The sequence below is a fragment of the Rhineura floridana genome, chromosome 7, assembly GCF_030035675.1.
Source record: "Rhineura floridana isolate rRhiFlo1 chromosome 7, rRhiFlo1.hap2, whole genome shotgun sequence".
Classification (NCBI taxonomy): Eukaryota; Metazoa; Chordata; class Lepidosauria; order Squamata; family Rhineuridae; genus Rhineura; species Rhineura floridana.
In genome coordinates, this window is record NC_084486.1 from 46,347,105 (window position 1) to 46,370,124 (window position 23,020).

General features: G+C 41.2%; 1 protein-coding gene across 2 annotated transcripts in view; it reads right to left on the reverse strand.

The window, feature by feature from the left end:
* Nucleotides 1–23,020, reverse strand: part of LOC133388902 (putative lysosomal acid lipase/cholesteryl ester hydrolase) — a 33,790-nt gene that overhangs the window by 7,064 nt on the left and 3,706 nt on the right. Inside the window, exons 1-6 of one of the 2 annotated variants that reach the window (XM_061635429.1) lie at nucleotides 20,827–21,091; nucleotides 11,394–11,505; nucleotides 8,292–8,409; nucleotides 5,355–5,553; nucleotides 3,948–4,057; nucleotides 2,607–2,743 (exon numbers count right to left, since the gene is read on the reverse strand). In XM_061635429.1, the coding sequence (XP_061491413.1) occupies nucleotides 2,607–2,743; nucleotides 3,948–4,057; nucleotides 5,355–5,553; nucleotides 8,292–8,409; nucleotides 11,394–11,498 (669 nt within the window). In that variant the 5' untranslated portion in view covers nucleotides 11,499–11,505; nucleotides 20,827–21,091. Of the gene's footprint in view, nucleotides 1–2,606; nucleotides 2,744–3,947; nucleotides 4,058–5,354; nucleotides 5,554–8,291; nucleotides 8,410–11,393; nucleotides 11,506–20,826; nucleotides 21,092–23,020 lie in introns of those variants that run through there. The other variant, XM_061635431.1, reaches the window with a different exon arrangement.

Sequence of the window (23,020 nt, forward strand, 5' to 3'; positions counted from 1 at the left end):
AGAAGTACTGTTGCATCTTTATTCCGGGACCAGGAACAGCAGCAGTGGCTATTCCTCCTACCGATCCTCAATCTATTTTTGCCAAGGGTATTAGTAGTGTAGAATGGCAGCTAAGGGAGAGCTGTGAACCACAAAGCCCCCAGGTGATCCAATATAATCTCGGCCATCAAGTCACTAGGGGACTTTAGACAACCCACCATCTCTCATTCTTAATCCTCCCATCAAACTGCAATCTGGGGGGTAATACTGACCAAATTACAAAGATGATGTACAGATTACTCAGCCAATGTATTAAAGTGCTCTGGACAGTCAAAAAGTGCTATATAAGCACTCACTCATACAGTGAATTCAACTGGTGGGTATTAGTAAAGTTGTAGCCTAATCAGTATTATGAAGCAAGTTACCACTATGCACTGGGGGGACTCCAACCTTTGCAAAAGTACAAGAACAAAAGGGGGGGGGAATCACCCAAAAGAAAACCCAGTGAGTGGCTACAGAATAGTGGCTGCCTGGAGGGAGGAACTAGATTATCCTGGAATAGGAGCAATCCACAAAATTCCACAAAATTTTGTTGCAGTTCTCATCTTATTAATCATCATTTAGCCATCAACATTTTCCATTTCAAACATCCCAACAGAAGCGTCAATAAACTTTAGGTGGATCTTCCAACAATAATCTGTTGTCTCTCAACTGTAACCCCTATCCTGGCAAGGACATGTTCAACAATAAAAACCTGCACTCAAGTGACAGTGAAAATTAGCTCCATCACTATAGCAGCCAGTATTAGGAATGCCAGCAAATCTTGCTGCATGTAAAAACAACATTCAGCCATGATGAATGTGCAACTAAAAAGGCACCTGAACATCAAACGCAACCAAGAACAAGTTCTCTGGAAGAACAACATTTCAACGCTGTGTGTAAATATTTAATTTTCTATGTCTATGCATTTAAGTCCCAACTGAAGGCTCTAATCAGCTCTGTCCAGAAGCGTCTCAAAGGATTCTGGCTATCATTAACAGAACAGAATCCCGGCCTAGATGAATCTTCAGTCTGATCTGAGAATTGAATCTTATCTTCTTATGATTAAGCAACAACTCACACTTAAGAGGGAGAGGACAAGCTGGTAGCAACTGTCTCGGTTAATATAAAAAGGGGAGGAGCTGGCTTTATAAATTATTTTGAAATTAGAAATACTGCTTCACTCCATCCAAGGCCAAACCTGATCGGCAGTATAGTAATGCCTCTTTGACATCAAGCAAAAACTTGACATGGGCGCCTGGGCAGCTTTAAGTCTGCAGGCAACATGATAAACGGAGAAAAAGGATTTCCAATATTGTGCATCTTCTGCAAACTCTTTGTTGGTCGTCATTCAAAGATCAAACCCTTGGAACAGTGTACACATTTTAAAAAGGTAAGATTTATGTCCCTAACATTCAGGGAATGTTTGTATAGTCTCTTGACTGAGCAGAAGTTTATCAAAAACAGGAGGAAAAAAGAACAAAAGAACTATGAAATATGGAAAAAATGAAATGGACTGCCTTCAAGTCGATCCCGACTTATGGCAACCCTACAAATAGGGTTTTCATGGTCAGTGGTATTCAGAGGTGGTTTACCATTGCCTTCCTCTGAGGCTGTGACCGGCCCAAGGTCACCCAGGTGAGCTTTGTGGCTGTGTGGGGATTCAAACCTTGATCTCCCAGGTCGTAGTCCAACACTCTAACAGCTACGCCACACTGGCTCTCACGCTATGAAATATACTTCTAGTCAAAACTTTCTACAAGTATCACAGTGAAATGTCTAGTTCACAGTGCCATCCATAATCACAGGTACAGGGCATCCTTGGGGCTTCCACACATTGTAGATCATGTGCTGTTCCATTGTACACAGGGTCACAGTATGCAGAAATTGAGGCATATTTACAAATGTAACTCCACTTTAAAAAGGGAAGAGGAGAGGAGGCAAACACAGAACAAGTAAAGACCTTCTTTCCAACAAGACCTGAAAATGGGTGCCTGTAACTCCCCCAAGTGCTCTTCTTTTACAGCCATACATTGCTGAATACTGCAAATTTTGATGATAATCATTCATCATTGTTGCTTTAAAGGCAACTGGTATAACTGGTATGATTTGCCATTGTACTGCTAAAATCCTCACAGTGGTTTTATATACCCAATGTTTCCATCAGTAGGAATTGTAAGACTATACTAAATTCTTGTGAGATCAGCAAATCCATCGCCTTTAACATGTGGAACTGATGTGAACAAGGGTATGAAACATCCCCCTCCCCGGCAAAAAAAAAACTCAGGTCTGTGCAGCTCACTGAAGGAAACAGTATAGAGTAGCTGAAGTAATGTTCCAATACCAAGTTGCAGCATCAGCCAGATTGAGCAGATTAGATGTCTAAGAACATCAGAAATAGTCTCCGGTCAAATGATGTGTTTACTTTTAAAATGAGCAGTTCATTCAGGCTTTTGTTAAAAAGCGTGTTCCGTCTTATCTTCAAGTATGTACACAGCAAGAGAAAAAGCACATTCCCAAGTACTTAGCTACATCTGGTTATATTTGCACTCTGTGGTTCAGTCAAGTATTTGGTCCAAAATACTTACTTTGAGCAGCAGTTCAGGAATCATTCCAAGCTTAACCATTGGGCTAGATGAAAATGTTACGGTGGTTGCAGGTGCCAATCCAAAATACATTTTTATCTTCTTAGCTAGCTGTGGCATGGTTGAAAATGCAATGAATGCTGGGCAGCAGGGTGGGGAGAAGATAAGATAAATGAATTTAGTTAGTGATGCAGCCTTTACAAAACCAAGAACTAAATTTTAGCCCAGATTTCTCATAATGCAAGAGCAATCAAGTACACTGTTTTATGGCTTGTGAAAAACCATTGACTCACAGCCTTCAAGTCCCAAGGTATGTTTATTTATTTATTTGAACCCTGCTTTGCTTTACAAATACATTCAAAGTGGTTAATGAAATTACTAAAATAAATTAAAAAAAGCATAATAAGAGCAGCTTAAGCCAAATTTAAGAACAGGGATATAGAGGCATTTCATTAGAGTGAAACTTCTGCAGAATATAAGGTTTTAGCAGGACGCCTGAAGCTTAAAAAAGAGAGACCCAACTGTACCTCTCTATGGGTGGAATTTTATAATCTGGGCTTCACAACAGAAAAAGCCTTGTCCTGCGTCTGGCCAACTGAAAACCTTTTAGTTGCATATATTTCCTCAGCAGTGTTATGGTTGTACTTTCACTTGATGAACACACAGTGTGGCTGTTCCAAGACTTAATGAAACAGGAAGTGACAGTCAAAGGTGAGGTTAAGTTATAACTGTCTTGATTATAGAATGATGGTTTGTCAGACCAAGAATGAGCGTTTGGCCCATACACTCCCTTCTCCCCTTCTCTTGTAGGCCTTAATGCAATATTTTGAGGGTTTGTTAAACTAGTTTCCTGTTACACTGAAAATGGGAAACTGTAGTTTAAACTCTGTCTGCAAACCACATTTGATCCTGGTTTGCAAGCCAGGATTGTATCAAACTGAAGAACAGTTTTACAGCTCAGACAAACTAAAGCAAACACAAAGCAAATTTAACAAGGTGTGCAGGGAGCATTCTACTCCAGACACCACTTTTTGTAAGCATTTACAATGTGCTTTGACTAATGTTGGAACATCAGTGTGGTCTAGGATACCTTAAACTTCAGCCCAGAGCCATTTTGAAACCGTAAATATTTCTTATATGGGAAGTACTTCCAAGTAGGAAAATGCAGGAAACCAACACAGAGATTGCTACTCAGTTTGATTCTGCATAGGTGTCCAATGGCTCTGTGTAATTACTCTACTGTGAAAACACTCTGTCCTGAAATTAATATGCAAGAGCAACTGTACAAATAAATGTGTCACTATTAGAACTGCCACAGTGCATTTAAGAAGCCTGTTAACCTACCCACACTGGTGCCCTGGGAATGGCCAACATAAAATATTTGTTCCTGTTTGGTTTTCTTCAGGATAAAGTTTATTGAAGCTGGAAGGTCGTATTTAGCCATTTCATCATAACTGCAATGGAAAAGGAAGAAGAGCCTGTGCTTAACATATGCAGTGGGAGCCCCATTTTCTAAGCCTCCCAGGAACAGTCTTGGATCTGGCAGAGGAGAATTCACCTCCTCCATGGACCCATTAAGTCACCAGTTCTCCAGTCCCTCGTGAAACAGAGTGAATGAATTCTTTTAAAAGGACAAAGTCAGTAAAAACTATAAAGCATTTTCAAAATGTGTCATGACAGTGGTTTCACTTGGCATTTCCTTCTGCAATTGGACTTCTCTTGTAGCCCATGTTAACATTATACAAAATATCATTGCTATAGTCTTCCAGTTATTAGAACTTATGTTATTAGAACTTGCGCCCAAGGGCTTTAAGAGAACTGAGTACACAGAAGACCTTGAGTAACTTACAGAGACAGCACTTGGATTTGCAAAAAGGAGATCTAGGTTCAAGAGGCACCACTTAGCCATGAAGCATGAGGTGCAACTTCGGCATACAATGAAAACAAGGTGCCAGACTCAACTCCATGGGGAGGGAATTCCACAACATAGAGGCTGCCACAGAAAATGCCTCTCCCAAGCCGCCACCCCCTAAATGTCTGAGAGTGGTGGAACTGCCAAGAGAGTCCCACCCAAGAGGGTCTGTAGGGAAAGAGGCAATCTTTCAGATATTTGGACCCTAAGCACGGATGGGGTTTGCTGCCTAGTTCTGATCTGCTTGTATTCCAATAATCCATCATTCAATCCCAATTCGCCTTTTTTTGTTCCCGCTTGTGTTTGCACTTGCCAATTTGATCCCTTGTTCTTGGTTTTTGGTGGTGAAAAAAAATTATGTAATTTTTAACACAAATGCTTATGTAAATCCATGAAAGTGAATGGATAATAGCGATTGTAATCATGAAGACCATTATGTAAAATCGAGGGAAAATTTGGGAGGAAAAAGCCACGCTGATTACAGCCGTGGCCTGCCGCAAGAAATCAGTGCCAGTCCGAAAAGACAGTGGACTGTCAGATTCAGTAAAAATCCAGTACTAAATCTAATTTAGTGGATATTCTCCCCCATCTCTGGCCCTAAGCCATTTAGAGCTTTAAACACCAGTGATTTAGGCCCAGAAACAAACTAGGGACCAGTTTCACCCCTTGACACTAGGATTATTACAATTCTATGCTTCATCCAAGCACACAATTCCCTACATGTACCATACACACTTTTTTACCCTTTTCTTTTTTAAACTACTAATAGGACGAGCATGACTCCAAAGGGGGGAAACCAAGAACCAGCAACATGCAATTAAGTTTAAAGATCACTCTACCTGAATAGCCAGAATTCAGCTTGTTTCACTGTATACTTTATGTGTTTGCTGGACCAAGTGTTACCTCTGCTGTTTCCTAGCCAAACATCATAGCCAGCATCGGCCAGCATAAAGCCCAGGCTGTTATAGTCCAGATTTGACACCCAGTTACTGCCTTCGGCAAGCAAGCCATGCTGCAGAAACACTGCTGGCTTGGGATCTGAAAGTGAAATGATTAAAGCATAGTTACAAGAAAGGCTTCAGTGTCTCCTTCCAACAAGATAGCAATCCATCATATGTTTTAACACAATAGTCACTGAGATCATTCCATACCTACTATGAACTTGGAGCACACAGCATGTGCTACCAGCAATTCAACAGAATGAGGGTGCTTTCACAAGTGTTGCCTGTTGGACTTCAATGAGTCACTTCTGAATGCAATATGGAAAGCAGGGCAGAGGCAATTTTAAGATCTACCATATATTCAGTTCATAGAATCATAGTATAGTAGAGTTGGAAGTCCAACCCCCTGCTCAATGCAGGAATCCAAACCAAAGCATTCCCAACAGATGACTGTCCAGCTGCCTCTTGAATGCCTTCAGTGTCGGAGAGCCCACTACCTCTCTAGGCAATTGGTTCCATTGTCATATGGCTCTAATAGTTAGGAAGTTTTTCCTGATGTCCAGCTGAAATCTGGCTTCCTGCAACTTCAGCCCATTATTCCGTGTCCTGCACTCTGGGACGATCAAGAAGAGATCCCGGCCCTCCTCTGTGTGACAACCTTTCATGTACTTGAAGAGTGCTATCATATCTCCCCTCAGTCTTCTCTTCTCCAGGCTAAACATGCCCAGTTCTTTCAGTCTCTCCTCAGAGTGCTTTGTTTCCAGTCCTCTGAACCTCCTTGTTGCCCTCCTCTGAACCTGTTCCAACTGAACACAGCTCTCATTCCGTTTATGGGTATGGGAATCAAATCACTAGCTTAAATCATCAATAAATCAATTGGGGAAACACCCTTTACTATCATTACTTTTTCTTCCTTCACTTTGATATCGTGTACCAAAATCTTCTACGCTTGGACCTTTAACTCAAACAGCATCCAAAGCCTCCCTTAACAGTTTTAATACCGCAAGAAGCATCTCTGAATGTATCCAAGATGACATATTTGGCACGAGCAATCGCAAGGTAAACTGAAACTGAGGGGAAATAGCTACTTATATTGAGGGGATCTAGCTACTTAACCTAAATACCTGTTGCCTGTTAATTAGAAAAAGCCAATAGTGTAGGCCCACATTTTTGTAGTTGTTGGCTATCATTAGGATATCCATTAAGTTTATGGGCTCCTGCCGGGAGGAAGGCCGGGATATAAATCAAATAAATAAATAAATAAATAAAGTTTAAATAATTATTTGCTCAGCTTTGTTCCCTCCTGAAAACCTTATAATGGGAGTAGGGTAGGGAAAGAAGAAGCTTAGAAATAGTTTAGCACTGGAAGGATGAGGCTCAGTCCATCTGCCCTTCCTTCATGGTACCTTTGCCTCAGATCTCAGAATTAATGACAAACCCAACAGCTTCAGGATATCCCACCCCCTTTCCTTGGAGGGAACTCCTTACTCAAGAAAAAGCTGCATACAAGAACCACACAAAGACGCTGGGAAACTGAGCTGGCAGTGCCTCCACCTCCACCCTGTGCTGGTATCTCATTTTTTATCAGGCAGCAAGTCTAACTGTTTTGTGTATGCAATTGTCTGTGCTGAATGCAAAGACTCTTTGCAACTAAAGAGATCTCTCTCCGCCCCCCCCCAAAAAAAGATCACATGCACTTCCCAATGACTTGAGTCACGAAGGCATGCAGCTGACAGCTACGTCAGGACTGTAAATGGCTCGAGTCAACATGGAATATGAACTACTTATTCTAGCTTCCCCTTCTCCCAGCCACCACACTTCCCCACTTCTTTGAATAGCACAGGACTAACGTGCACTTGACCTCGTCGATTACTTTGCCCTATTTTTAGGGGTCTAAAATAGAAAAGAACAAGACAAAGCTAAAGTTAGAGCAACTGGTGAGACAACAGAAACAAACAGAAGAGAGGCACTTTGGCTGGCAACTCTCACTCTTACAGGAAAAAAGGAGGTTATGAGTTGCTGCAAGAGAGACCCAAGAAGGCAAAACAGAGATAGAAAAAAAAAGAGGGGACTGCAGAGTCATCATCGACAAAAGACATCCATCCTACCCCTCCAGGCAAGAAGAACAGGGCCAGTCAACCTGCGCTGCTTTGGAAGAGATCTGCCAGCACCTTATGGGCAAATCTAGGAATGAAACCCGGGGAAGGGAAAGGCAGGAGCTCGTACCTGCCTGGACCTTGGTCCACATTCACTTACCAAGGATTGCTGCACTTTTTACAATCAAAGCCCTCATATAACAAGGGCAGGTAGGTGGATCAATACAGCTAGAGTGGTTTTAGCTCAGTGGTTTAGGTGACTACAGTATTTCCACACCTCATGCCTTTGGAAGAGAAGCAAGAAAAACTCACTCCTGCATTGGAGGTTCAATCTTCTATCACCCTCTTGCAGCATATTTAATGAATGTAATGCATGCAAAACTGGTCCCAACAGAGGCTGTACGGTGTCAAGTTTGGATGTATCCAAATGCAGTAATATTCACTTGCATATCTATCCTGCCAATTCTCTGAGGCTACTGTCTTCCGGGAGAGAAGAGAAGCCAGAAGATGACCAAAACTCTGAAAATATACTATATTTTAAAAACCCAGTAACAGCCTTCCCTTCCCTTCCCATGCTCCAACTTCCCAATGCTAACAAAGTTGTTTCAGGGATATCCATTTTGTGGGAGTGAACGCAACATTGTGTGCACGCGCACACCACACCCCTTTTTTTTAACTACTTGCCTTGCTGAACAAAAAATGAATCCATCCTATGTGATACTGCAAAACACAGACTCACCCTTGCTCCCCTGACTTATTTTCCCATGAGGGATCCTGTTAATACTCAGGATGTACCCATCATCTGTCACCACTTCATATTCCTCACTGGGATATCCTCTGAAGGAAATAATTTCACTCTGGGGAAAAAGAAGAAGGGCAGGGTTTGGTTGGGAAGATTAACAAGCAACTACAAAATGCCTAGGCATCTCTTTTCCACAGAAGTCAATTGATAGCTGGAGTGTGCAAAAGGGTAAAAAATCAGAGAATATAGTAAGACCATCCTACTCAGTCACATATCTGTCAGCTCTAAACAGTCTAAAAATTAATTGCTGTTGCCAAATCAGCTGTCTTCATGGTCAGGTGACCTACTTTGAGCCAAAACAGGGAAGTATCCCGAAGTCGACTCAGCTTTCTGAAGCTGTCTAATTAGCTACTTGAGCAACTGACTAATTGCACCAGCTTCCGCTGTTTTCACAATAGTAATTTATCAAAGGAAAGTCTGATGCTCACAGACTTTCCCTGGGACAGGAGAAGCTCCCCCATCCCCCCACCCTGAAATTAGGCTTGAAAGAAGCATTCTGATGTAGACAATAAAAGACAGATTTTCCAAGCCTAATCGTAATGGGGAAGGGAGTCTTGGAGGTCATAATTTCAGATGTACCAGTTAAGCCTTCTCTCCCAGCTGTTACCTCCACCATCCTCAATTACAATTAGGCTTGGGGGGGAAAGTCTTCTATGGGCTTCAATAAAAAGCATTTTTAATCTAACTGGTGGAGGACTAAGCAGTGCATGTGTGGTTGCAGTACATAAGTGTGTGTGGGGGGGGGGTTGCCATATACCTCTATGTATGTGGTTGTGGCATGTGTGTAGCACCCACAACCGTTTCTCCAGTTTGCAAATATGCCCATAGGTCCAAAATTGCTGGAGACCCATGGTTTAGCAGGTGTTAACTGTTGTAGATAAACCAATGCCCACATACCTCATTCCATATAACTTGAAGACCAACCTAGATCTGTTAGCATAGTTCTACACATACCTCCTCAAAACAAACAGACAAGTATGTTCCAACGAACTGAAATTTAGAAGAACAAGGAATTGGGAACCGAAAAATGAATTCACAGCTGCCTCTGATAAGGATGTGGATGCTTTATATAAAAAAATTCAAAATTAAGAACATGTACAAAACTATCATAGCTGATTGAGCAAGAATAAATATACCCAACCTGTAAAATACAATATGACCAAACACGTTTCGACAAAGTCTTCTTCAGTGGTTAATAAGTGTACAAAACAACAACTATACAACTCAGCATAAGCGTAACAATACAATTCACAATGCAACTCCTGCAAAGATAAAAAATCTATATCATTTAAATACTGAAAATGTAATACTAGTCTAAATACAAAATCTCTATAATCCTTATATAAACTCGCCCTCTAAAACTACAGAATTAAGATTGGAGATTTCCTGAATGCCACACCAAAATATATACAGATAAAAGATACTTTCCAACTCTGTGAGCATTACACGACTGTCCCTCCAATTCAAACCTAATGTAATAAAAAGCAAATATATATATACAGTAAAAATCTAATACATTCTGTACTCAGTTTAATTAAAAAATAAAAACAAAAAGCCTTTTACAGTTTGAAAATCACTTTGTTACTTTAGGAACATAACATGTATCATGTATACCTTTATCATGTTTGGTATATTATCATGTTTGGTATATTAAAAGTACAGTTCATTCAGACAATTACAAATTTAATTTACTCTTAAAAACATTTTAAAATTTTGTTACACACAGAACTGCTGAACTGTAAGGATCTCAGCATCTCTTTCATTTTGCCATTATGAGGAGCAGACAAAAAATACGAACAGGAGAAACAATCAACATTACAGTAAAGAAAGAAATGATGAATTCTAGAAATTATTATGTCTCCTCTAGTCCTCCACAATGTCAAACAGACATAAAGCACTCCCTCCCTTAAAACAGAGCTGAGAAAAAGAGGGGAGAAAGATATGACTCACTGACTACTACATGAAATTTAATCCAGTCTCATTTTCTGAGCTATCATTATCAGTTTCAGCTTCTTCATATGTATCATGAACTTCTAAAACCTGAAGGTTTGCCTGGATTAAAACAATCTTCTACAGTATATCCTTTCACATGTCATCATCCAAAAGTTTCCAGTTTGTCAGACTTAAAAAGGCTTTGGGGAAAAACGGAAAAACTTTTCTCAACTTTCCTGGATGTGCACATCTCTAGTAAAGAGTACATTCGATACATAAATACAGCAGAAACGTGGATTAAAAAAAATGCCCCATTACATTTAATTTGGCCCCGATAAAATACCCTTATAGCAAATATCCTTATAGGGGATATTGGTGTTATGACAGCCCAGCAGACGCCAAGACGAGAAGGCAAAATGTGGGGTTAAAAAGCACCAAAACCAAGCTTGCAGACTATGTTGGTCCAGAGAATCTTTGTACAAAGTTTAGCTGGGCCTCATGGAGGAAGTCAGTCAGTCACAAGACCAGCAGAATAAAGGAGCCACTAAAGAGAATAAGGGTCAAGGGAAGTAATGGTCAGAGTACCAGTATATCCAAAGGAATTCAATAGCACACAGATCAGGAAACTGTGACTCTCCAGATATTGCTGAACTATAACCCCCATCCTCCCTGACTATTGACCATGCTGACTGCAGAAGTTAAGACTTGGGAGTCCTACAGCCTCTGGAGGACTACAGGTTCCCGGAAGGAGTGGATCACAACAGCATTGAACGAGACCCGACTGACACCAGCAACAGAGACCCACAGTTCAGGATGTTTTTTATCTACCAAGCCTAGCGCTGCCATCTTTTGCCAGATTGATTTTGGCTTTACTTGTTGTAAGCTGCCCTGAGCAACACAAATGCATTGGGAGGGAAGGGTATGTTTTTTAAAAAATAAAATAAATAGTAACATATGAGTATTTTCATGTCTCCTGCAACCCCAACATTCAGTGAAAACTCAAACTACAGCAATATGGAGTATAGCACAATTAACCAGCACCAATTACCAGAGATGCCTTAGGCTAAAACAGACACAACAAGAAAAATAAATAAATAAACAGCTTACAATATTCATAGTAGTTTCTGGATTCACATATCTTTTCCTTCTCGCAAGTGTTTCTGAAGTTACAAGGCCTTGGACCAAACTTGCCAGGATTATGAGGAACCACATCCTTGATCTGCATGAAAACAAATTCATCTTTTGGCATTGATGTAAAAGACTGCTCCTCCACAAAGCTAGATGAAAGGCAACTGTGAAGAACATGTACTTACAACTGTATTATGTTCCACAGAAAGAAATGGCAGATAAAATGTAGATAACTGCCTGCCAAGAACGAATAGTGCTTTTCCTAGAGGAAAAAAACCTCTCTGCAATAGATATGATTGGTTTGGGCCTTGCTCAACTTCTAGCATATTCTTATGCACATTGACTCATAAGTCATTTCCATGGGGGTTACTTCCAGGCATACAATTGCAGCCTCAGTTTAACAAGCCCTGGACCACTGCCTGGACTCACTGGTGGGCTGAATGAGGACCAATAAACTGAGTCTAAATCCTAGCAACTGTGAGTTGGTGGTTCCCAAGTTCGGATAATTGGTCAGTAGCCTACTTTGGATGGGATTGTATTCTCTCTAAAAGAGCAGGTTCGTAGTCTGGGGATGCTCCTGGATCCATCTTTGTTGTTAGAGGCCCAGGTGACCCCAGTGGCTAGCAGTGCATTTTACAGCTTTGGCTGGTAAGACAGTTGCAGCCGTTTCTGGACTGGGATAGCCTGACCACTGTTGTCCATTCACTGGGAACCTCCAGGCTAGATTACTGTAATGCGCTCTATGTGGGGCTGCCCTTGAGGTTGGTCCAGAAGCTGCAGCTGGTGCAAAATGTGGTGGTGCAACTGCTTGCCATGGCAGGATGTCACCGTGTCACACCGCTACTGAATGAATTGAACTGGCTGCCTATTGGTCCAGCTTGGGAACAGGATACCTGAAAGACCATCTTATCCCTTATATGCCCAGCCGATCACTGTGCTCTGTAGGTGAGGGACTCCTGCAGATACCATCTTATCAGGAGGTTCATTCTGCACAACATAGGAAGCAGACCTTTAGTGTAGTGACACCCACCCTTTGGAATTCCCTCCCCTTAAATATTAGACAGGCGTCATCTCTGTTACTTTTTTGGCACCTACTGAAGACCTTCCTGTTTCAACAAGCCTTTTTTTTTTTTTTTTCAATAATTTTTATTCAGATTTTCATAAAACATACAAGACGAAATCATAAAACATTCAAAGACAAAAAACAAAATCAAAAATAGTTAAACAAAAAGAAAAAAAGAAAAAAAAAACAAAAATAAAAAATAAAGAGTAAAATATTGACTTCCCATTTGTCAAAGATCAAATCAGTTATAAGTCTATAATATATAACAATCCTGTCTCTTAAGTCATATTATAAAATCACTTTCCTCCAGTAGTTATCTTACTTAATCATCAAATCTCATAAACATTACTTTATTCTTTCCACAAAAAGTCAAAGAGAGGTTTCAATTCTTTAAGAAATATATCTATCAATTTTTTTTTCCAGATAAGCATATCGATTAATCCATCTCATTACTAATTATGATAATCTTATTGTCATAACCATAGTCAAAATAAACATTTCAATTAATCCATCACATCAGAATCTGTTAGGTTCAGTAATTTCAGTAGCCATTGTTCTATTATCCCTATTAGTTCCATTTTCCATCTTCCATCTTCAGTAGTCTTGTTAAGTCCAGTAATTTCTGTTCTTTTTTTCAAAATACACTGGGTCATCTCTTGAAAGTTTTTCCATTGTCACATGGCTGCAGTTAATTCCATAGATTTTCTCTATATTGGGCTCCATCACATCATTCCAGTCCAGAAGATTATCCATGCCATTGATAACTTTATCTCTAGAATCTTCATTAATTTCTTCAGAGATAACATTGAGTTCCAAACAATAGATTTTATTTCTAAAGTCCATAGACTCCAAATCTTGTTCCTGTTCCACGTTTGTTCCAATCTCCGGGATCTCCTCTCTCACAGGGACCCCTGTTCCAGTCTCCAGGGTCTCCTCTCTCACAGGGACCCCTGTTCCAGTCTCCAGGGTCTCCTCTCTCACAAGGACCCCTATGTCTTTAATCTCCTGTGTCTCCAAACAATAGATTTTGTTTCTAAAGTCCATAGATTCCAAATCTTTTTCCTGTTCCACGTTTGTTCCAATCTCCGGGGTCTCCTCTCTCACAGGGACCCCTTCCAGGGTCACCTCTCTCACAGGGACCCCTATATCTTTAATCTCCTGCTTCATTTTACTCAATTCAATTTTCAGCTCCTTACAACCCTGTCGCAGGTTTTGTTTCGTTATCTCAATCTCATCCATTATTTTCTGAAACATAGTTATTTCCAGATTCTCAGCCACTTTCTTAATTGCCATTTTAAAAGAAAAATATAGGAAAACCACTTCTTATTTCAGCAACAATTGGGTTAATACTCCAAACTTGGTGACATCACAGTATAAACAGAGCAGACAGCCTTATCTCTCCATGCTTAAGTAAACAAAATGCAGTTCCCAGGATCGAAACAATTAATGGCGGTCGTCAGGAAACAGATTCGTCAAAATAAAATAGACCAAAAAGAGAGTAGTCTCAGACAATATAATATTCTTCAAAATAAAAATCTGGAATAGAAATCCCTCTTCTGTGTATATCTTTAGAATGCAAATCCAGGACAGCTTTTTGCAACAAAAACAGAGATAAGCTATTAATTAGTGAGTAGCAGAGAGAAGTTATGGCTCCCCAGTGAGATGTCAAAAACCGATCAATCTGGCAAATCTCTTTTAAACAGCAACAATTTAAGTCAAATAAAAGAAAAATATAGAAAGAAGGGTGCTTGCCTGTTAGTGCGTTCTCTCTTAGAAGATAAGATGAACGTTCGCTTTATCAGATAGAGCTTGTTGTTGAAAATCCGTCCCACCTTCGTCGGCTGGACCTCGTCCCATAAATTAATGAGATCTGGTCGTCCCAACAAAAATAGGCTTTGAGGTTAATCTCTTCGTTTCTCCCTACCCGGGAGAAGTTTAATCAGTCAAAAAAAAAAAAAAAATCTGACTGATATATCTGAATAAGCTTCTTTTGAGGCAGGAGCCCGTCTCAAAAGCAGGCACAGGCTAAGTCACCCTTCCCGGAAGTCCCTGTTTCAACAAGCCTTTTAAGGAGAGACCTTATCCCAGTCTGCATCTGTGTTGGAATTAATTTTAAGATGCTTTTAACGTTTTTTTAAAAAATATGTTTTTAAAGATGTTTTGTTTAAATATGTTTTTAAGGCTGTTTCATTGTAATATATGTTAAAGTCTGTTTTTATGATGTTTTATAGTGTTTTTAGTGCTTTTGTTTGTGGCCCTGGGCTCCTACTGGGAGGAAGGGAAGGATATAAATCTAATAAATAATAAAATAAACAAACAAAAAATTGTTAAAGTGTGAAAGCTGGTTTAGCATACCAATTAAGAATACAAAGTCATGTAACTGCAAGTAGCTGGGTCAAATCTCATTTTATTAGGCAGCTTCAGATGCATCATTATTCTTTTATCAGCAATATGGAGATTATACTGGCCTACTCTATCAGGTGGTTGAAAAAGGACACTTTGAATAATCCTGTTTGGTTGACATCCACAATGGACTTCCTGCATTGTGACAGCAACTGAAAAAGCTGACCACCTGAAAACTGCACCACACAGAGAAGTCGTCATTACCCAATCACTCCGTGAGATGAGGGATGTTAAATGTAAGGAATTGGCATATTTTTTGTTGATTTACACACGGCAATCTGTAGTTCAGATATGGAAATCCTTGGAAAATTTAAACTTGCCTGTGTAGTACGCAAGTGTTTGGACTACTACACTCTTGGGAAAAATTACACATAACACTCAGCTCCTGCAAGGCAAAGAAAAGCCACAGGCCTTTTATGCCATCTGGTGGACCTTTATTTTATATGCATCTAATGACAATATGCAAAGACATGTGGTTTTTTTAAAAAAGTATGAATTCCATTTTTTTCTTCCTTAAAAATGTTTAAAAAGAGACTTGTTTCAATTCTGATTACCTCTACTGGCAAACTCAGCTGGTGATTGCCAGCAGGATTGTAACCCAATCAAGGAAACTGAGAAACAAGAGGGATGCATCAGTATTTTCGGGCTAATCCCATGGTTTGCAAAACTACAACAACAAAAGATATATTGGAAAAAAGTGGGCAAACTGCCCTCCTCATCAAAAACACAGCCCGATGAGAACTGAACGTGCTCAATGGGAAAAGAATGCTGAATGTCTGTTGGAGGGAGGAAATGGAAAAGTTTGGGAGAGGAGGGGGGAAATGGAATGGAACATCCTGGAAGTGGACATGGTGGGCTGGCACACCAAACCAGAAAATTCCACACTGTAACAGGTCCCACTTGATCAAGAAAAACTGCATCTCCAACACATGCTCAGCAGCATTCATCATCTGGTTAAAAAGGTGGGGCTAGTGATCAGCAAGAAATTGGTACATATTTAGACACTGCAGGTTGTTTTTTAAATTAATTTTTCTACAAGGGAACTAGGGACAGATCTGCTAAGGAATTAGTACTAGAAAACAGGGGCACTTAGAGCATATTAGAGAGCATGGCAACTTGCACTGTAGCAAGCAGGGCTCAGGCATCTTATTATGGCACTGAATAGCACTATATCAAAACAGATCTGCACCCAGAAGTGCATTGAGTCTGCTGCTAGGCTTCACCAGCAGCCAGACTTCATGGAAATGGCTGGCTGCTCCATTTGGGACTACATGCACAGCTGATCCAAAATGTGCAGATTATGGCTTCTAAATTATCTGCCACAGTTGAATACGTCATAGTAGCTGTGGACCACTACTCAAGGGGAAGTTGGCGGCAGAACCTGGGCAACCCGGCACTACTAAGACCAAGTCAAACAGAATAGGCCTCTGAAGAGTCCAACAGTTTCTAACAGAGTTAACACAGAATGCTCCATCATAAGGACCTGAACACATCTTGGTTAGACTGCACTTACACATATAATAAAACTGACCAACTCCAAACTTATTTCTTTCAGGTAACAAGAATTTTCTTGGGGGGGGGCAGTCCACAGAGGAGAGTGTTCTTTTTCAAATAAGAGACAGGGAGAAGGGTGCCATCCCATTACATCATAATGACTACAACATGCAAAACACTATTAAGTTAGGCCTTTCATCTGTGACCGTGGCTTGTTTGGTAATCTTCCCACACGCATTTTAGCAGCACATGGTTGAGAGAAATTAAACATAATTGCATCTGTATTTTCCCCACAACTGTTCTATGAATAGCTAAACAAACCCAGTTGTTGTTAAAAGGCCAAAGGGAAAGATTTTATGGGCTAGATATTATTATCTTGTGTCCAGATTTTTAATGTTTATTGTATCTGTATGCTTATTTTGTACGTCGCCCAGAGTGGCTGGATAGCCAGCCAGATGGGCGACTAAGAAATTCAATAAATAAATAAAATAACATATAAAAGTCAAGGCACTAAAAGGCACGCTGGTATATTAACATTACTCACAAGGGCGGCAACTTCCCCCGCCATCTTTAACAGCTTATATCCATGCCAAGAAATCTTCACCTTCTTAATGTACGCATTTCAAGCAGCTGATCAAAGAGAGGAGCAGGGCCAATAGAGACAATCTTCTTTATCACAGATTTTTTTAAAGTTTGAAGTTTTATCCCAATTTTGAACCACATCGTTTTCTGTGAAAGGGTTCACAGCATTGAAGAAGCAATGGGGTTGGATCCAGATTTGCCATTCAACATTCACGTAAAGAATTCAAATATAAAGAGACACACACACCCTCCATTAGGGAGCAGATTTTTCTCCCTTCACCCTGCATCCCGTAGCACCCATATTGAAGGGTGAAAATCCTGCAGTGCAAAAAGCATATGGGCTGTATGACTAACTGATTTGGTTTATACTCCTAGGATATACAGAAGAGCCAACTTATTTGAATCCTGTGTGTTTTGCTTCTTATAGCAGCCAGCTAATATGCATGTTTGTTAAGAAAGCAAATTAATCTCAGAAGGGAAGCCTGATTTGCATCAATTTACCATGCTACAATGTTATTTTAAATCAGTAGAGGCTGGTCTATTCGGGCTAATGGGGCACTGCCCCACCAGCCTCAGTCTTCCTTCTTACAACCAGTCCAGGGAGTGGCCTGGTTCTTCCTCGTTCATCTGTGGTGCCTTTCTAGGACTCAGTGGAGAGAAGGATGGGGACAAATTTAGTTGTTATTAACTCTGGCTCCTGTTTGCTTCCCTACCTTCCATCCCCTCAGTCCCAATGGGCACCAGCTGGCACTGTTTCAAATGTATCACCAAAAAGGAAAGCATCCCCTATTTTCTGCCTCTTCCTTCCCATTTGTCCTTCGCACTGACATGTGGATCCTTATGGAGCCAAAATATCACCGTCCATGCACAACAGGCTTGGGGAAAATCCAAGGTTTGCAGATGCATAAAAAATATTTACAAAAAAGAACCAAATGGAGAAAGGAACAGCTCAGTAAGGACAGAGAATGTGCACTGTGGAGAGAAAACAGTGGAGAGAGGAATGGAATGGAGGATCCTAGAAAAGGGCATGGCTGGCGGGCATACTGGACTGGAGCATTCCACACTGCAACATGTTGCTGGTCCCACTTGCAGAGAACAGAAAAGTGGAAGCCACTGACAGTAAGAAATATGCAACTGTTCTAAAAGAGGAAGATTAAGAAATTTCACTTGCTAGCGCAGCTAACTTTCTCACAAAAGGTTTATTTTCCCCTGTCACAGACAGCATCCAAGAAGCAGAAGCCTCATTATAATAGCAAAATATGTATTTTCCCACAACAATAACTTCCTTAGCAATTTTCAGGATGGGACCTGCTATTAAAGAGAAACCAAAAACAATTCTGAAAATGATTAAAAACCATTTTTTTACGGGGAGGGGATAGACAACTCAATAGTTTCTCAACACAGGAAACAATCACAGGTTTGGGTAGCAGGCATGTATGTACATGCTAATATTATCAACTAAACAGAAAAAGCAGTCTGGCCTGCTGTTGTGCCTTTAATTGTGAAAGTTTAATAACTGTGTGATCTGCAAAAACCAACAGTGAAGCATTTCAGACATGAAGATGAACATCATCACTGGCTAATATCTGCACATGAAGCTGCTCTTTTTAAGAGCAGGACCTGGTTAAGAAGTTAACAACCCTAACATACACTCTGTCTTATACACTGTGGAGTAACTGCCATATTCATAGCTACCAACATCAGTTAGTATCTCCACTCATGCTGAGCTGCACAGCTGAGGATACCATGTTGTGCATGGGGCAGTCAGAGGAAAGAAGAACCATGAGTTACTCTACCCACTTTTCCACAACATCCATAGTGGGGACAGTAAAGCACTTCCTGATTTTGAGATTAGAACTTTTTTCTATGTATGTATGCCATATATAATTGAAACATAGGAAACTGCATTTACCAAGACAACCTATTGGTCCATCTTGCTCAGTAGGGCCTATATGAGGGATAGGCAATATGATGCCCTCCAGATGTTACTGTACTATGTCTCTCATCATATCTGACCAGCCCTACAACTTCTGGAGGACACCATGTTGGCTAAGCCTAGCTTATGCTGACTGGTAGCAGCTTTCCAGGGTTTCCCACCTAGTCCTACCCATAGATGCCAGGAATTGAACACAGGTAGGTAAGAACAGCCTGCTGGATCAGGCCAATGTGCCATCTAGTCCAGCATCCTGTTCTCACAGTGGCCAATCAAATCCTTTATAATGCAAAGCATGTGTTCTACCACTGAGTTATGGTCTTCACGTGATACATCAGGTCCCTCAGATGTGTTGCACTAGTAGCACCAATACTGTTTTCTTATGTGTTTGTTTAGATCTTTTAAAATAATTATCAGGTGCAGAGGATGACAACAACTTTCAGAGTTGTGCAGTAGAGGTGATTTCATCAGGTGCTAAGCAAACTTGCCCCTGTTAAAATTCCCACAGATGCGTAACTCTCAAAACTGCAAGAGATCTGCTGCATGTGATAAAGTGGCTTCTAGTCAGTAAAATAGAGGTAGCCAACATGGTGTCGTTCAGATGCTGTTGGACTAACTCCCATCATGCCAATCCATTGGCAGTGCTAGCTGGGGCTGATGGGAGCTGTAGTCCAACACCATCTGGACAGCAGCACACTTGCTATCCTTGTCATAGAAGCTTTTGCAACAATAAATATGTGGCAAGTTTTTAAGATGCCAAAAGACTGGTTCTTACCGCTGTCCTTTATAACTGGCCATTCTAGCAAGAAAGAGGAGGAAGCTGGACATAAATTTAAACTGGCTTTCATGTTGCAGATCAAAATTAAAAATTGGGTCTGCCCTGTAGATCAGAACTCCTACTTCACACCAAAACACGCAACAACAAGATGGGAAAAGCTATCTTTTTAAAGCACATTCTCACCATCTAGTCCAGCCTTTCCCAACCAGTGTGCCTCCAGATGTTGTTGGACCACAACTCCCATCAGCCCCAGCTAGCATTGCCAATGGTCAGGAAGATGGGAGTTGTAGTCCAACAACATCTGGAAGACACACTGGTTGGGAAACGCTGATCTAGTCTGTAAGCTCACTAGAGCATTCCAAAAGGGCAACCATTCTTTGTTCCCAGGATTTTAAGTATGCTAAAGACAGAATGGTCTGGAAACATCTGTAGGAGAACAAGTCGAATGGTGACAGCAAAATGAAGTTACTTCCACCCCCAGGTAGGAAGACCACTTCTTTACTGCCATCTTCATGGCAGGAATTCACTTCATATTCATTTTGATCTGCTATGCAGCAGTTAAAGGTCCACACACAAATGTGGGATTGCTGTAGTCTTGGTAAAATTAACATAAGCAGCAATATGGTGTGTGTGTGTGTGTGTAAGTGATAGCCTGCCATTATCACCTTCCCTTTTCTAGGTGTTCTAATCAACTCATCTCTACTCCATATTGCTATCCCTCCCCCAGACCCCTTAGGTGACAACTATCCCCAAACCCAAGCAAATGCCTAGTATACACAGTGAACGCCCATTGTCCATGCCACAAGAGTGCTCCTGTGGCTCTCGGAATCGGGCAGCAGGGGGAAAAGGTGCACCCGTCTCCCTCCGATGGAGGCTTCGGGTAGAAATTAACAGTACCAATTATTTCCACCCTTCCTAATTCCCAGCGAAGGGCGTGTAGGCTTGAAGTCTGAGCCCGCTTCCTACTAACTTCAATGGGGCTTGATTTCAAGTAAAGGCATGGAAGAAGAAGAAAACCAAGAGAAGCCCTGAGGACTAGCTAATCTTTCAACAAGGCGCCCCCCCCCCTCCTAGTAACCAGGCTATGTGCCATAGCATCTCTCCACCCCTTCCAGCCCCGTATAAGGTTAGGAGAGCGACATGGGAAGGATCCACTCACCGGGGAGCCAAGGCACCGAAGACGAGGAACAAGGCGCAGCCTGAACTCAATTCTTCGGTGTTCTAACCAGTCCTTCCCCTCTGTGGCAAAGGAGGGGGCGCTCAGCACAGCCAACCACAAGCCTTGCGAATCCCTCTCAGGCAATGCAAATTATCCAATCAGAACTCACGAAGAAGAATGTTTTCTCCCCCTTTCCTCCTTCCTTCCTCCCACCCCGTAGGGCCCGGCGCTGTCGCAGGGGGCTCACAGAGGCAGCTGACAAGGCTCAGGACGGGGAGGGTGGAGCTGCTAATGACGCAGCTGAGCGTAAACTCAAGGGCAAAGGGGACCCGCTTCTTCGCACATGGGTATTTCTACTTCCTTTGCAGTCTGCGCGAAGCTGCTGCTGCTATAGTGACTCATACCGACGTGAACACATTTACTAGGAAGTGAGTCCCATTGAACGCAATGGAGTTTTCTCCTGATGAAATAAAGGTGTCATATACCGAGTCAGATCATCTAGCCTTAGCGACTCTTCCGCGGTTCAGACTGGGCGATGTTTCCCAGTCCTGCCTGGAGAGATCAGGGACCGAAGGAACTTTATGCATGTCAAACAGACGCTTTTTACAGAGCTACAGCCCTTCTCCAGTGCCTAGGAGTTGTGGTAGGCTCAACTGAATTCCATGGGACTTGAGTCACATCCACACCATACATTTAAAGCACTTATACCATTTAAATAGTCACGGAGAAACCTGGGAGCTGTAGCTAACGGTGCTGGCAACTGTAGTTCTGTGAAGTCAGCCCCCTTAACATACTATTATTTATTGATTTATACCCTGCCATTCCTCCCAGTGGGAGCCCAGGGCTGCAAACAAAAGCACTAAAACACTTTGAAAATGGAAATGGACTGCCTTCAAGTCTATCCCAACTTATGGCTACCCTATGAATAGGTTTTTCATGGTAAGCGGTATTCAGAGAGGGTTTACCATTGCCTCCCTCTGAGGCTAGTCCTCCCCAGCTGGCTAGAGCCTGCTCAGCGTGCCACAGCTGCACAAGCCAGCCCCTTCCTTGCCCGCCACTGTCAGCTGGGGGGCAGCTGGGCTCCTTGGGACTCTGCAGCTTGCCCACGGCTGCACAGGTGGCAGGGCACGTAACCCCTGAGGCACTCACTGTGGGGTGATCTTTAGCTGGCCCTTGACACCCAGGAGATACGAGCGGGGAGTTGAATTCACAGACTCTGGACTCCAGCCAGACTCTCCTCCCCACTGTGCTGTACCAGCTGCTTAAATCATCCTAAAAACAGACTTTAAAATATATTAAAACAAAACATCCGTAAAAACACATTAAGACAAAACATCTTTAAAAACATTTTTTTAAAAGCTTTAAAAGCATCTTTAAAAAATAGGTTTAAAAATAAATTGAAAAGCAATTCCAACACAGACCAGTCATTAACTCTCAACCTGATAAAACAGGGTTGTTGTGACAACAAAAAAAGAGAACAAACTATATGCCACCTGGAGCACCTTACAGGAAAATCAGGAAATTTTATATAAAGAATTATTTTTATTGTTGATTTTTTACTGTGGAATCATTTGCAATTCATAAATGGAATCAAATCAATCAATGTAAATCAAATACATAACATGCAGCAGATGTGCTAAAACGTCATTTGTTGTACAGTGTATAAAGCCATTGGCAGAGATTTTGAGCTATATCTCCCATATTCACCCTGTCCTATCCATTGCAATGTACAGGCTCTAATATTTCCTTTGGCATACAAATTCAAAAATCTCAAATCTGAGAGAGTAATGCTCTCAAAAAGAGACTTTGAACTATACACCCCTTGTGAAACATTCGTGATTGCGCTGCATGTATAAACTGGGATTCCTTCTTTATCTTTATACTCTTCTGGGATGTTATTTAAATTGTATTTTGGCATTATGATTGCTTTGTTGTTGTTCTTTAGCTTTACTCTGATTTTTGATATGACCAGTTCATGATCTACTGCAGTCTGCTCTTGGTCTTGTTTTCACAGAAAGTATGGAACTTCTGCATCTTATGCTACCAATTATATAATCATTTTGATTCCTATATTGACCATTTGGTGATGTCCACGTGTACAGTCATCTTTTGCTCAAAAAATGTGTTTGCAAGAAACAAATTATTGGCTTCACAGAATTCAGTAAGTCTTTCTCCTGCTTCATTTCTATCTCCT